Here is a 16,522-nt window from a genome sequence, read left to right as displayed (position 1 = left end):
TCTGCTATGCTTCTGGAGTTCTGGTCTTGTAACTGTTAGCTATGTTTCTGCTATGCTTCAACTGGAAAATGAATTTGTGCAATATTGTGTACCTTTATGGGTCAAGTACAATGAGACTGTCAGCTTTAACCAGTTACAATACTATACTATTAGACATTAGTAACATTTATTAATTGGAATGAAGCCAAAAGTAAAATCTTGAGGTGCTGTAATTTATAGTCATTTGTTTGCTATTTTTGGTCTTTTAAATGCTATTGTATTATGTAACATCCATTATCCATATACAGTTATACACACTCCTTAATAATACGTACAATCCGATCCGAAAATCCGATCACCAAACCGATCCGAAATTTAAAAATCCGATCCAATCCGATATAATTCGGATCGGATTCGGATTGCAATTTTTGGAATCCGAAATTTTAATCCGAAATATGCTAAATCCGATCCGATCCATGCACAGCCCTATTTGCTGATTTGCCAAATGTCTTCCGCACCAAATTTCAGGTATTATGTGCTGATAATTCAGTTGCACTACATGATACACTGTTACATTGCTAACACTAGTTTTGCTTAATGATTAAAGAAACAATATGCATAACTTCATAGCTAATGAGCAATTCAAAACTTTATGATTACGATTCTCATGTTCTGCCTGAATTTCATCCGCTTATTCTAGGTTCCTTCTAAGTTAGCTCAATCTGTGATGATAGCATTTTAAATCTAGGATCCAACTTGTTCCCAGTTGACATTAATTTTCCTGTTCCTCGAGTTCCCTTTATTGAATGATGGTGGTTGTTTACTTTCTTTTCTTTAATGATGGTGGTTCCTTCTAAGTGTCTAACAATGTAAGGTAGAATAATATTTTGGATCTATAATCACTGTTCAAACTATTTGGAAAAGAAAATTTCTGAATTGTTAAATTTTTCATTACTCATTTTTCTGTTATTCATGTTTGCTATTCAGTTTTTTTTATCTGCATGAAAATCTTGAGAAACAATGTCTTTCTTTTTTGTACAGACTGCACCTTTATATCTGGAAACTGATAGCTTTTATGAAGTCAGAAGGGGTCTTATAGAAGCTCTTCTAGATAAGATTGAGCATGGCATGGCGGAGTAGTTACTTATCATGTCATGATTGTAAACACTATGGTGAGCCCTTCCATTACTGAATATGAAAACTGGTTCATGGATAACCAAACAAGTATAAAGTTTTACCATCTATTGCTAAATTTGAGCTTCTGCTACTTGCTTCATCCAGGGGCGGATTTAGGGGGGCGCAATGGGGTTCACCCGAACCCCTTTCGCCGAAAAAATACACTGTATATATAAGGCAAAATCTGTTTTTTACCTCTATATATTAAGTTTTGAACCCCTTAACACAATCCAAAAGTGTAGTTTAGTGGTCAAGGGGGTTCAAAATCTACATAAGGTCATGAGTTCAATTCCCACTAGATACAAATTTTTTTTTTGAACCCCCTTCGTGGAGATCCTGCCTCCGCCACTGGCTTCATCCCTCTAGCAAGAAAGAATTAGCGAAACTTGATTTTAGTTAATCTCAACTGTTAGATAGTGGTTAAAGGGGAGTATTAACACAACTGGTAAAGTTACTGTCATGTGACCAGAAGGGGTGAAATTCAAAAATAGCCAGATTTATAAGTTGTCATTCAAAAATAGCCACAGTTACAAAAGTAATCGAAATTTAACCACTTTTCATGTAAAGATAAATTTGAACGAAAACACTGTTCAAAATCTGGAAAATACTCCAGTATAATATACTGGAGTTCCAGCATAATATATTGGAGTTCCAGTATAATATAACAGTGCAACATAATATGTTGGAGGTTTATACACGTGTGCTCCAATCTCTTGTATATTATGCTGGAACTTTCGAGTTCCATCATAATATACAGGAAGTTCATACACAGGTGCACTGATCTCCAGTATATTATGGTGGAACTTTCCGTGTTGCAGCAAAATAGTGGTTATTTTTCAATGACTTTGCAAATACTGGCTATTTTTGCATGATCAGTCTGAAAACTGGTTAGTCCGTGCTATTTTTACGATCAGAAGGTCACGGGTTCGAACCATGAAAACAATCTTTTGCAGAAAAATGCAGGGTAAGGTTGCATACGATAAACTCTTGTGGTCTAACCTTTTTCTGGACCCCGCGCATAGTGGTTGAAAATTTAATTGTCTGACGTTCAAAGTCAAGTGGACATAAATAAGAGAAAAAAGGAAAGAAAGACTGGTTTAGATCTTGGAAGACATTTCCAGTTGGTCTCCCCTCATCAGACAATGAGAAAAGAGAGGAGGAAATGGCAAAGAATTTCGGCCTTGTCAATGACTAATTGTGGACAACTTGTACTAAAATGAAGAATTCCACAAAAGCTCCTAAATATAAGAAAAGAATTCCGGAGTCTGGCCTTCTCGGTCGTCGTCAGAGTCACGACTGATGTTTGCAATGTCATTTTCGGCCTGCCGCATTCGGCGGTCCAGGTCGTCCAACCTTTGCACTAGGTTGTTGTTTTGATCAGGCACCGTATCCACGATGGGTCGTAATCGGTCAACCGTCTCTTCTAGGGATGCTAGACGCTCCCCATGATTCACCATGGTCAGAAATGGTGATGATGGCAAATGTTCCCTCGTCCGATGTCGAGCCTAGGCTCTGATACCAACTGTTACGCAACGCCTTCCTGATGATCTTTGGAAGGGCAACGTAAGGCTAAGCAACCGATGTCAGTGCGGTTGCTGTCCGCCAATGAGGTCCTCGCTTCCAACCGAGAGGTTGTGAGTTCGAGTCTCCCAAGAGCAAGGTGGGAAGTTCTTGGAGGGAAAGATGTCGGGGGTCTATTTGGAAACAGTCTCTCTACAGGTCTGCTACTGAAAAGTTGGTGACCTACGTGTGACATCAATTATTATGTAAACATCACAATTAACTTACTAAATCAGAATATTTATTTTTAATTATTTAAAAAAAAAGAATAATACATTTTTGAAATTCAAAACAATTTAATTTAAACTTATTATTTTAGTTTTAATGATAAGTTCTTATAGGCATATTTGTAAACATCTAAGATATAAATTTCAAAATTCTTATAATCATATAAATGTTATGCAATATTTTAAACAATAAATTTTAAAAACTTGCTTTTCTCTTTTAAGTTTAAATTTTCGAACAAACTATGTCATATACATTGAAATTAAAGGCTTATATTTTTTTTCCCTCACTTTCTGTTAAATCTTGAGAACATGAATGGTCCACCCACTTTTGACTCTGGCAGTGCGCAAATTTTATAAAATCCTAGTACCATAAAGTGTTTCAATTGACACTTTTACTAACAGTTCATGATTAACAGGTGCGCCAATCATAAATTACAGTAATCTTTTTTTGTTTTTACTCTCCAAATTAGACTTCTGAAGATTAACTATGTGACTATGTGAAAAAGTGTAAAATGGAGAAAGGGGTTAAAAAATGGTTGGTCGGAAGTATTAAATTAAAAGGACGTAGCAACAATGAGAGTCGTCCAAACGACGGCGGCTCTATAGATCGTATAATTGCATAATTCATATGCGAGTCAAAAAAAGTGGGTAGGTGAAGGGCATCTCTATAATAATTATATATTATGATTTAAAATTATAGTATATTGTAGTATCTTACAAAAATCCTTTAAATCACCGAAAATTTCGTTCCGCTTTTTGCCTCTCTTTTGCTCCTTGTACTCTGTTGTTGCTTTTTTCTTTTTGTCTCTCATAATTTCTTCAGGTTTGATCCAACCCCTTTTCAATACCTAAAAAGTTGGTTTCTTGTCGCTATTCTGCTTAATTTCTGTGTCTAATTTTGGTGAATTATTACTTCTCATAATATGGTAATTCGATCTGCTTACTTCATTGCTTGCTTAATCAGTTCTAGTATATTGATCTTTCTTATGTCTAATTTCTGGTTTAATTTTGCTCATATAATCACCACTGCTTTTCACTGTATATTCTTTTAGTTATCTTTCTTGGATCCTCCGCCTTCTTTCTGAATAGTTGTAGTCAAAATTAGCAAAGTTGATTACTTTTTGCAGCCATATCAAATCTTGTTAACTTCTCATTTTCAGAATCAAAAAGCTTATGTTAGTGTTCGATCTATTACTGTTGTTTTGATCACAAACTCACAGGGATCACATGTTATATGGCAGTGTTTGATTGACTGATTATTAGTTTATAGATCAGAATTCACAAGGTTGAAGTGATCATACTTGGCTGAATTGAGTATTGTCTTCTTTGTGAATACTACTAGTCAAAATTAGCAAAGTTGATTAGTTTGTCCAGTAGTATCAATTCTTGTTAACTTCCCATTTTTTCAGAATCTTTCATGTTACTGTATCGAATGAATACTGTTACTTTAATCACAAATTTGCAAAGTTGTTTACTTTTTGCATCCATATCAAATCTTGTTAACTACCCACTTTTCCGAATCATTCATGTTAGTGTTTGATGGACTGAATACTGTTGCTTTAATCATAACTCACAAGGTTCAGATGTTATATGTCAGTGCTTGATTGACTGATTATTGATTTACAGATCAGAAATCACAAGGTTGAAGTGATCATACTTGGCTGTATTGAGTTCAAGCCGGTCGTGGGCCTTGAAGATGGCAGCATCATGGTGCATTGAAAAAAGAGGTTCTCTTCGGCTCGACTCTTTTAGAGAGAATGATAATATACCTGAAACCGGGTGTCTTTCCATTATTGTTCTTGGCGCTTCTGGTGATCTTGCCAAGAAGAAAACTTTCCCTGCGCTCTTCAACCTCTACCGACAGGTGCAATTCGCATCTCATTACTTTTATTCTGTACTAGATTGACATTTGGTGTTTGTTCTTTGTGGTAATCTGATAGATCTATTTTGAACTTCATTCGTCCATTGTGACAATGATATATCTATGACCTAATCATAAAACAAAATCTAACTAATCATACCTAGTTATACTACTAGTTAAACAGTCGTATTCGGGCAATATGCTAACCTTTAGCATTGGGCTGGGCACTCTCAGGGGTTCCTGCAATCCAATGAAGTTCACATTTTTGGCTATGCAAGGACCAAAATTTCTGACGACGACTTGAGAAGCCGTATCCGTGGGTGAGTGCGATATCTGTTGCATTTTTCCTGTCTCCATTTCGTGATGAAGTATGTTGTTGTTCACCTTGTCTCTATTGATGTCAATGTTCAGATACTTTTTGTCTTAGTCTCCTCAATATGGGAAAGCCAGGATGTACCACAGCTTTGAATTATTCTTTTATTTTTATTTTTGAAAATAAGGTTTCAAGCTCATCTGTTCTTCTGGAGGATGGTTCTTTGCCACCACGTGCCCCCTACACTCTCCCAAAAAGAAAGATCTTTTCGTTAAGGTTTAGCTGCTTTTCTCTCCTTGAGCCGAGTGTCTGTTGGAAACAACCTCTCTATCTTTATGAGGTAGGGGTAAGGTCTGTATACACAGTTCCCTCCCCAGACCACACTTATGGGATCACACTGGATTTTTTGTTGTTGTTGTTGTTGTTAGCTTCTTTTCTAATTAGAGTATTCTTCTATTTGTATAGTTTCACTTTACTGCAGTACACGTTTCTTGCAAATCTGGGGAGAGTTCCTGGGGCTTAACGACCTTCTCTGACTGCAGGTATCTTTCTAAGGGGAAAGAATATGAAGAAGTATCGGAGTTTCTGCAACTGGTGAGTGGAAAGATTTTTCATATTCTATTCACCATTTAACTGATGTGCAATTAGCTTACCCGCCACTGTTCTTTCAGATTAAATACGTCAGTGGCTCTTATGATTCTGGGGAGGGCTTTAGTTTACTGGACAAGGCGATAGCTGAGCACGAAATCGCAAAAAATAGCACGGAAGGATCATCCAGAAGACTCTTCTACTTTGCTCTTCCTCCATCAGTATATCCCTCTGTTTGCAGGATGATAAAAAACTATTGTATGAACAAATGTATGTATTTCTTCTCATAATGATTAACTTGACTGATTACTAATGCAATTATCATTCTTTTGGTTTTTCAACACTAGGCTTCAAAGATGAATTTAAACATTTATGCGTGGTTATATTGGATATATGCTACTGTCCTAATATAAATAAAAATTACGAATATGTGTTACTGTTTCCTTACCTTCCTTTCTGGTTGTCGTTGTCTTTTATAAATATTGTCCCTTTTAAGTTGAATAGTTGTCATAAAAATAAATGATAGATTGTACATTCTTTAAACAGGAGGATCAAATTTAGTGCTATTGTCATCTATATTTTGTAGAAGTAAAATGTAATGAATAAACTTGAGTTATTCAAGAAAAGAAAAATCTCCTTTTTAACGAACAAATAATTCTTTTTTGGTGCAAATTGGTAAACCATTGTGTTAAGTTTTCATTAGTTTGGGATGTTTTCTAATGTATAGTTAACAACTTGACTGTTCTGTTGAATTTTTACATTCTAATTTTGATTTATGAAGGAAAAAAAATTGCCAGCTAACCTTATGACTTGTGTAAGATGTCCTCAATTCATGGTACTTGGTCAGATTGAGTGCGAATAATTAGCTGTTTTCATTTTTGCTTGCGATGCTTTTGGATACTCAACAGAAATTGTTAAAGATTTTCTTGCACTATGCAGCTGATCTTGGTGGTTGGACTCGCATTGTTGTTGAGAAGCCCTTCGGCAAGGATTTAGCTTCAGCTGAGCAACTAAGTTCCCAGATAGGAGAACTATTTGATGAACCCCAAATTTACCGGATTGACCATTATTTGGGGAAGGAGTTGGTTCAGAATTTGGTACTTTCCAAAACAAATATTTTGTTGATTATGAATTCTAATGAGTATGTGCATTTATCTCATCCTGTATGAAAACAAATGCAGTTGGTGCTGCGTTTTGCAAACCGCTTCTTTTTGCCGCTCTGGAATCGTGACAACATTGATAATATACAGGTATATTTCTCCCTTTTAAGATACATGTACACAATACTAATTTCTTATAATATAAACTATAAAGAAGATTTAGTGGAGTATAATATTTGAAATCATTACATGCCTCTCGCACTTCGTAGTGAGGGAGTAATCTGTTATGTAGAGTGGATACCGAATCGGGTGGTTAAATTGTGTTGTTACTATCTGATGTTTGGAACAAAGTAAGAAGCAACACGATGAGCCATTACAAAAGCTAAGATCATGAAGGGAAATCTCAGTAGTCAATATTAGATAGATATTGATATCAGTTAACTTACCAACTACCACAGTAGTTCCTTTTGTCCTTTCTGTTTCTCGTTCCCATGTGGTTTCTGAGTTTCTTAGTTGCATGTCCGTCGCCTCCGAGTGGTCACTTTGTGTGTCCAATTTTTGCAGATTGTCTTTAGGGAGGACTTTGGAACTGAAGGCCGCGGTGGATATTTTGATGAATATGGGTATGCCTATGTCTCCTGAGAACTTCCGTTTATTTTCTCTGAGCACCTTTTCTTATTGTTGGATTTTGAAGATATTCTGTCTCCAATGTAATCCTTTGAAATATAATAACATTGAGTGCTAGATGATTGATGACTAGAGTAGTTGTCGATTGACCATGAGTTCATGTTAGAGAGTAGAATGACTGATACTGGAGGCAGAAAGAGAACAGGAATTCCAGGATAATATGTCGAATGATGTCCTCAAACTTTAGTAAGTCGATTGGCACACCGTTCATATGGGTTGTGTCATGATGTGGGTTACGAAGATGTGCTACTAGTTGGTCTTTTGGAGAGTGTGTTTGAGGTTGAACAACAAAGTCTGCCAAATCTATGCTGTTGGGTATAGACTAGCTCACAAAATTTCCTCTGGTTTTTAGCAGGTTTAGTGATTTTTAACGCCACTTGGGAAGTGTTTCGGTATTACCAAAATGAAGGCGTATTCAACTTCCAGTTAAACTTGCTATTCCGTTTTTTCTTGAAAATAGTGGCTTCTGCTCCCCTAACTTGAAGGATCAGATATTGTTTTAGCAGATGTTCCAAAATGAAGCCTATAAATTTTCCTTCTCTGTACTTCATTAAGCTTCATTTTGAAATTTGTGATAAATAGCCTTGTACTTTCTTCCACTTTGCAGGATTATACGTGACATTATTCAGAATCATCTATTGCAGGTGACCCATAAATATTCCGTCTTTAAAGCTAATAAGTGCTATCTACTTTTTATGTTTACTATTATTTTTATTTTGTATAATAATATCGGCTTGAGATGAGATTAAATGGAGTACCATGGTCAGTGAGGGTTCGACTCCCAACTTGTTTGGGTCTTTGGGATTGAGGCTTAGTAGTTGTTGAATGTCCAAATCATCATCATACCTTGTTAGTTAGAAATTTAAGAGTATGAGGTTTACTATACTTCATGCGTTTTCTCCTGGAAGTACATTACAAGAAGCCAATTCTTGATTATGTCTCTGGATTTTGGTAAAACCAATGCCTGCACACACATATACATTCAGATCTGGAAAATCCATCACCATATTAAACTTTTGATATATGCAATTATTTCCTTGTGTAAGCTTGTCCTTGTATTCATTCAAAACATTGATGGTGGGGGCAATGGCGGAGGCTTCAAAAAAGAAAAAGTTAAAAATTAAAAGAGACTGTGGTCAATGGGAATTGAACCAACGACCTCACAAACCTTTTGAACCCCCGACCACTAAGCTATTCTTTCGAGCTGCGTCAAGGGGATTCAAAATATAATATATAGAGGCATGAAAGGGATTTTGCACATATGTAATTTTCCGGCGAAGGAGAACCCCCTTCTACACCCCCCCCCCTCCCCAAATCCGCCCCTGGGTGGCGGTGGAATGCATTACCTCACCCATTCCTGCTATTCTGAGTTTCAGTTGCTCGAACCATTGAACAGTTGAATTCTGCAATATGCTTGGGTACATTTAAAATTCTTACCATTAGCGACCTTCCCAACTGCAGGTCCTTTGCCTTGTTGCTATGGAGAAGCCCGTTTCTCAGAAGCCCGAACACATCCGGGATGAGAAAGTTAAGGTATGTATCAGGTTAACACTGCGACAAAATCAACGTGGTTGCTTGCTTCTTTGTAGGATAAATAAGATAAGATAATCGCTGTAACTACACTTTGCTCTTTCTTCTTTCCTGTGGCTTCTGCTTTTCATCTAGGTATTGTTAGCTGAATCTGTGGTGTACCAGGAATTACAAAATAAATGATTGGAAGAACCAATACTCTATTTTCCCATGCGTGTTTCACTTATTTTTTTTCCCTTATCCACACAGGTTCTTCAATCAATGCTTCCAATCAAAGATGAAGAGGTCGTTCTTGGACAATATGAAGGCTATAAGGATGACCCAACGGTTCCTGACAACTCAAATACTCCTACTTTTGCAACTATGGTTTTACGCATACACAATGAAAGATGGGAAGGTCAGATAATAATTTCACAAGTTAAAAATTGGTATTTTAACTTTTGATCTCAGCCTTAGATTGCCTTATTATCTGTTGTTTCAGAGATGTACTTTGGCTACTCACCTTAATCTGTATCTTGGGTATCTTATGTAGTTATGTGGCTTACCTGCTGCAGGTGTGCCCTTTATAATGAAGGCTGGAAAAGCACTAAATTCAAGAAAAGCAGAAATACGAGTGCAGTTTAAGGATGTTCCTGGTGATATATTTAGATGTATGTTTCAGAATCTCTCTAAGGATAGTATCATCTTTTTCCTACTCTCTAACATTTTTCTAGATGTTTGTTTGTGGCTTTATTGCTGCATATCAGATTTTCAGTCAGTTCAATGATGAAAATACCTTCTGTGACATATTAAGCAGGTAAAAAGCAGGGGAGAAATGAGTTTGTTATACGCCTCCAGCCTTCAGAAGCCATGTACATGAAGCTTACGGTAATAATAATAATTCTGTGCAACTCATTCTGTTCAAGCTACTAGTGTGGTCATTCATCAAATAGCTTCAGAGTTTTCGTGGCCAGGAAGTGTCAAATGACAATATTACCCACTAGACATTTTCAAATAGAACTTAGGATATGTTGCACTTATTTATCCCTCTTAAATTTTCTGTTTCTGTTCCGTCTTGGACTTCTCACGTGGATTAACATGTAAGAGAGAGAGAGCCGCTATTTTATTCATTTGCTAAATTTAAGAGAATAGGAGGTTCACCTATCAATTTTGTTCATTTGTTTCAAGGAGAGAGAAGAGAAGAAAAGGAACACTTCTTCTGCTTGTGTTCCTCGTGACATATTTTTTGTTACTCTAATGCAGGTCAAGAAGCCTGGGCTTGAAATGTCAACTGTTCAAAGTGAATTAGACCTGTCATATGGGCAGCGTTATCAAGGGGTTGTCATTCCAGAGGCTTATGAACGTCTGATTCTCGACACGTATGGTTCTCTGCCTTTGTGCATGTTGCCTTCGTTTGACTTATTTGGTTCTTGCATTACGCAGCCTGGCACTTATTGCATTGATACTAATTATCACAACTTACAGATAGCCATATCGTGCTTGGATTTACAATGTTTTCTTATTTTCTACAGAATAAGAGGGGATCAGCAGCATTTTGTGCGCAGAGATGAGCTCAAGGTATGTAGTGCATTTTCTTTTTAGTATGTTGCACTTTTAAATAAACGCGGTTGGTAATAATTCTTATTCTGTTAAAATATAGGCCGCTTGGGAGATTTTTACCCCACTTTTGCATAGAATTGACGATGGAGAGATCAAGCCAATTCCATACAAGCCGGGCAGCAGAGGTCCTGCTGAAGCAGATGAGTTGCTGCAAAATGTCGGTTACGTTCAAACTCATGGCTATATATGGATTCCTCCCACATTATAAGTTTGCAATGCGTGTCGCGAATTACATCCTACTGTCCCCTAAATATGAGTATTACCTTGTAACTTTTGCCATGTATGATCCTGCCTATGTGCAAACTCGATGAGAAGTAAGATTTTAGTCGGTATAGGAGAAATATATCTGCATGTAATAATGTCATCTTTTTTAAGCTAATGCATGGAAGTTTGAATATATCTCAAGTTTTTCCAATAGTGAAAACAGAATTCCCTCTCAACCCCCCCCCCCCCCTCAACCCCCCACCCCCAAAAAAATAGAAACTCTAGTTTGCCAAAGATCTGCTAGTTTTGTTGTTTTGCTTCGGTTGTCAGATCGGTTTGCTTATTATTACCCTTCCCCTCTCCCCGTCTTGAGCCGAGGGTTTACCGGAAACCTCTCTGCCTTCTTAAAGACAGAGGTAAGGTCTGCGTACACTCTACCCTTTTCATACCCCACTTTGTGAGATTATACTGGTAATATTATTGTTGTTGTAGTAGTAGTTTGCCAAAGATATCCATTTGGTTTGCAGTACGTAACAAATCTTGGGACCTAGATCTGGTGAATATTATTATCTGGCTTTTCCTCACTGTAGCAACATGGATACAGACCTAATTAAGTGATGGAGAAGGGTCGCTACCCACGAGAACAGACTGGCAAAAGAGAATAACGTCCAAATAACATACTGTAGTAAGAAACAATTTTATTTGTTTTCGAAAATTTTATTTAATTCCATCCATGTGCCATGTCAACTTCACACTGCATGTTTAATATACGTGGTTAAGTCTAGATAAAGGAGGAGGCTTGTGGTAGGTCGACAATCAACATAAAATTAGTCAATTTATGATAAATTCTCGTAGTAATTACAACATTGAGACTTGTTCACCTAGACACATGATACTAAAATGAGACGAGCCTAAATAAAACGACATGAACAATGATGATTCATATAATTTTTTTAACTAATTTGTAATTAAGGCATAATTATTATTGTTGAGGTGCAAGCTGAGAACCTATCAACTCTCTAATGACAGTGACAATTAGGCTAATGACTTAACAGGAGAAAGGAATCCATATTTGTTTTGTAGTTTGCTCTCTTTTCTTGTTTGACTGTTATTCCATCCCTCTTTTTCCAAAAAGGATTTTTCTAATGAAAGAGTGTTGAAATCGTCAAGGAAAGAACACCTTGGACGCCAAGTTTTTACCCCACAGCCCCACAAGTGTAGACTGAAATATCCTTAGTTTTTCTTCTTATTATTATTCTTTTAGCATAACTTTGATCTTCTTCTCACCATAGATTCCCTAGGCATCAAAACCTAAAAGAAAATAGACAGAAAATTTTTACACCATCATAACCTACAACTTACAATAATAGATAAAAAAATTTTGGCAAATTTGACATGATAATCTTAAAAATAGAGTAGGTTGCACTAATAGTGTAGAAACTTTACATTATTAGTGTATATAACTTAAATCTAAAACGAAAAATTTTCCTATTGATTCACTTGTACTTTATTTCAGAAAATTTGCCTTGGCAGCAAAACGAAGGCATATTAAATAACCAAAAAAAAAAAAACTTATTAGTTTCCCACAAGTAGGGTCTGGGGAGGGTAAGATGTATGCAACTTTATTCCTACCCTTGGAAGGGCAGATGGGCAGTTTTCAATTAAGGGTGTTAAACGGGCCGGGTCAGCCCAGTTCCGGACCGGCCAGACCGATTAAAACCGGAACCGGCCCGGACCGGTAGAAGGGGGCTGGGTTGGGCTGGGTTAAGGGCAACTGGCAGGTTGCATCGTTTACATTTGAAATACCGATTACCCGGACCGGTATAACCCTGTCGATGAACAGTGTTGTTAAACCGGTTAACCGGCCTGGCCCAGACCGGTTTAATGGTAATTTTTTTTAAACTGGGCCCAGATCTGACCGTTGGCAATGATCCATTTCAGAAAATGGTCGTTGCCCAACGGCTGAATTGCACAAATAGCCCAATTTTGGGTTTTTTTTAAAAAAAATTAACCCCCCTTTGAAAAATTATAAATACCCCCCCCCCCTCTTCCTCATTCTTCACTCATCTCTCATTTCTCAATCTCAATTCTCATATTCTCTCATTCTTCACCTATTAAAGTGCAATCAACTATTTGGCTCTTTTTTTGGAATTTAATTTATCGTAGTATTTATTATTTGAAGTTTGAACAATTGAACTTCAAAATTGGAACAATTGACGTTTCTTCGTGGTAACATTGGAGTTGCGAAATCATCAAGTGCTCAATTTATTGCCGAATTCGGTGCACTTCCTCCAACTTTTTCTCTTATTTACTATTTTATTTGCATATTTATTTGTTGCTAGTAGTTAAATTTTTACAATATGTTTAATGCTGCAAAAAGAGTTTGTAACAAAATTACTAATCGGGGAAATAAAAAAAGAACTAATACTTCAGCTTCATCATCTGATAGTAATTTAAATGCCTCTCCAAATATTCCTGAAACATTACCTGATAATAATATAGATTATGAACAATTGCAGGAAGATTTTGGTAAAAATGACAATGAATTAGAAATGGAAGATGAGATACCACTTACACCTAGTAGTGTTGGAGCTGCTAGCAGGGGTGGTGGTCGTGGTGCTAGACTACCTATGGCCCCGACTAGTAATCGTAGAAAAAGAAGTAAGGTTTGGATTTTTTTTTTTGAGGAAATAGAAGGTACTGATAGAGTTAAATGCAAACTTTGTAATGATACTTTTAAACTTAAGACTGGAGGATAATTAGGGGCACTGGGACACTTAGTAGACATATGAGAATTGAGGTCTTGTGAAATATGATAAAATGAAGGATCGTGAGGAGTTAGCAAAAAATGATTGCTTTGGGTTGTCTACTTTTTTCTTTTACTTCTTCATCATATCTTATTATGTATATTCAAAGGATTTACAATCCTTTATTTAAAGGTATCCCTAGAAGTACTTATAGACTGATATCTTTAGACTTCATGGACAATATCAAACATACATACGTTATTTGTTTAGCCACCTTCCTTGTAGAGTTTCTCTAACTTCTGATATTGGCCATGCTGTTAATGAAAATAATTATTGGACAATTACATGTCATTGGATAGATGATACTACTTGTATGCAAAAACGTATTATCGCTTTTAAATATGATGAAGATCAGAGTCATACTGCTGCGTTTATAAGTAGTACTATTTGTGAAGTTGTTGAATTTTATAATCTCAAGCAAAAAGTATTGTGTATGTCTTTTGATAATGCTTCTAACAATAATGCCACAATTTCAATATTAAAACTGCGTTTGCAACCACCTCTTGATGAAAATTTTCATGTTAGGTGTGCATGTCATGTTTATAATTTAATTGTTAAAAGTGACCTTGATTTATTTCAACTGGGATTACTCATGTTAGAAGAGCAGTTGGTGTTATTCAAGGAAATAATAAAAATCTAGAATAAAGGAAATTAAAAATAAGTGTGTCCAATATAACCTTAAACCCAGATTCATGCCAGACGAAATTGTTACTAGATGGAATTATACATATATATTTTTAAAAGGTTGCTACTGTATTGGGAAAAAACTGATTTTATATTAAAGATGATGTGGCATGACACATGGTTTAGTTAAATGGTCAAAGCGCAACAATTGACTAAGAGACACGAATGGAGACAGCCACGGGAAGAAGAATTTAAATAGGCACGAGACAAAGTATAGATACGAGTCTCGTACCAATTTAAATTATTTACAACCAACGGATTAGAAGGCATTAAAGACAAAGATCTGATGACAGAAAGGAGTCCAAATTCATTATTAAATACTTGATACATTAGAAAATTGGTATTTAATAGGAATGATTGTATAACGGCTTATTTAATGTCATTTATTACTCATAATTATATCATTAAAGCTGAGGCTTCATTCCTTTACCTAGAATTATCTATAAAAAGAAGAAGTATCATCATTTGTAAGGACACGGAATACTATTGAGAATTCATTGAAATACAAAACTATCTGTTGTTTTACCATCATTCTTATAAGTATTTTATTTTTGTCTCTTGATTATCAGTAACCCGAATTTCTTTTTAGCTTTGACCAAAGGCTTAGATTTTTTGTTCAACAAATTGGTTCCGTTACCAGGAATCTGATAATCTTTTCTTTTAAGCTATATCTTATCTATTGTCGTCGCCATGTCAAACAACAACACCGACAATAACAGTAATAACACATTGGGAAACCATGAGAATCAAATACATCAAAATCAAGATGACGTGGTTCCCTCTCCTCTAAATTCACCACGTCAATCTCGTGAAGGCACTCCTGTTACTGAATCCCGTGCTGATCAACAAGAGCAATCTGAACATTTTGAAGGAGTTACAACTGAAGCTTTGCAAAAGCTAATTGATGCACAGGTCGGCAAAGCTCTTCAGGCACTTGTTAGTCGATTGCCTGCTGCGCCACCTACACCAACTCCTAATAATAATACATTGGAGAACCCCCGTTCTGGTCTTGATAATTCTGGAAACGGAGCAACCCCCAGTGAACCACAGGAAGGGGGACCAGGTAATTTAAATAATTCATATTTGCAAAATTTAGTACTAACCTTGCAGAAACAGATTAAGGAACAAAATGAGCGTATTGAGCAAATCCCTGGAGTTCCGCCTGTAATAAAAGGAGTAGACATGGACAAATACTCACAACAACCATGGAAGCCAAGTGCTGCTCCCCTTCCAATTCCGAAAAAGTTCAAAATGCCTGACATCCCGAAATATGATGGTACTACAGACCCACGTGACCACGTGACTGCATTTACAACAGGCGTAAAAGGCAACGACTTGACCAAACAAGAAATTGAATCAGTATTGGTCAAGAAATTTGGAGAAACACTCACCAAGGGTGCATTAACCTGGTATTCTCTTTTATCTGAAAATTCTATTAATTCTTTTGCTGAGCTTGCAGATTCTTTTATTAAAGCACATTCGGGAGCACAAAAGGTTGAGAAAAGAATGGAAGATATTTTCAAAATCAAACAAGGGGATTCGGAGTTGCTTAGAAACTTTGTTGACAGATTCCAGCGTGAAAGAATGACTCTACCTCGTGTGCCTGACAATTGGGCTGCAATAGCCTTTGCAAGTAATTTAAATGACAAAAGTTCTGAAGCCACGAGACGACTCAAAGAAAGCCTTCGAGAATTTCCTGCAACCACGTGGAATGATGTTTACAACAGGTATAGTACGAAGCTGTGAATTGAAGTAGATACCATACCTAAGTTTCATCATGAAGAAAGGGGCGGTCCCCGAAGATCAGAAACCGAAAAAAGATCAGGTAAAAATAGGTACGATCCATATATGGGACCTGCAGGAAAGGACCCACGGTCGAAACAAGATAGCCAGCAATATGATCAAAAATCGAGGAACCGAGATTCTGGCTCTTCTTCAAAGTTTAGGAATGATCGGAACAGACAAGAATCGCGAGATGATGACAGAAGCTTAAAGGCACGATTCGGCGGATATAATTTTAATGTCTCTACCTCCGAGCTCGTAGCTGTTTTAAGAAGCATGGGAGATAAGGTACGGTGGCCAAAAGAGATGCGGTCAAATCCAAATAGACGCAATCCAGATCATTGGTGCGAATTCCACAACGATCACGGGCACAAAACTTCAGAATGTAGATTCCTGCAGAGTGAAGTGGATCATCTATTGAAGCA

The 16,522-nt window shown here is 36.6% G+C and overlaps 1 protein-coding gene across 8 annotated transcripts; it reads left to right on the top strand.

Moving 5' to 3' along the window:
- Positions 1-3,490: 3,490 nt before the first annotated feature.
- Positions 3,491-11,017, top strand: LOC104224772 (glucose-6-phosphate 1-dehydrogenase, cytoplasmic isoform). Of its 8 annotated transcripts, none has more exons than XM_009776476.2 (16): positions 3,491-3,590; positions 4,569-4,806; positions 5,038-5,123; positions 5,659-5,710; positions 5,788-5,974; positions 6,644-6,801; positions 6,886-6,954; positions 7,369-7,427; positions 8,099-8,135; positions 8,953-9,024; positions 9,271-9,418; positions 9,576-9,671; positions 9,818-9,888; positions 10,264-10,379; positions 10,533-10,578; positions 10,661-11,017. In XM_009776476.2, the coding sequence occupies exons 2-16, from the start codon at positions 4,639-4,641 to the stop codon at positions 10,826-10,828; spliced, it is 1,533 nt and encodes a 510-aa protein (XP_009774778.1). In that variant the 5' UTR covers positions 3,491-3,590; positions 4,569-4,638; the 3' UTR covers positions 10,829-11,017. The 8 variants fall into 8 exon arrangements, with proteins under 8 accessions (XP_009774778.1, XP_070023706.1, XP_009774777.1 ...); XM_070167605.1 differs by having other exon boundaries at positions 3,530-3,586; XM_009776475.2 differs by having other exon boundaries at positions 3,582-3,765.
- The last annotated feature ends 5,505 nt before the right edge of the window (positions 11,018-16,522 follow it).

The sequence above is a fragment of the Nicotiana sylvestris genome, chromosome 2 (assembly GCF_000393655.2).
Source record: "Nicotiana sylvestris chromosome 2, ASM39365v2, whole genome shotgun sequence".
Lineage (NCBI taxonomy): Eukaryota > Viridiplantae > Streptophyta > Magnoliopsida > Solanales > Solanaceae > Nicotiana > Nicotiana sylvestris.
The sequence above is the reverse complement of the archived record's forward strand: the minus strand, read 5'-3'. Positions and strand labels throughout refer to the sequence as shown.

Coding starts and splice junctions, on each gene's coding strand:
- LOC104224772 (XM_009776476.2), top strand. CDS start 4,639: ATGGCAGCATCATGGTGCATTGAAAAAAGAGGTTCTCTTCGGCTCGAC. Junction 5,124..5,658: donor TTGAGAAGCCGTATCCGTGG/GTGAGTGCGATA, acceptor CTCTGACTGCAG/GTATCTTTCTAAGGGGAAAG. Junction 9,025..9,270: donor TCCGGGATGAGAAAGTTAAG/GTATGTATCAGG, acceptor TTATCCACACAG/GTTCTTCAATCAATGCTTCC.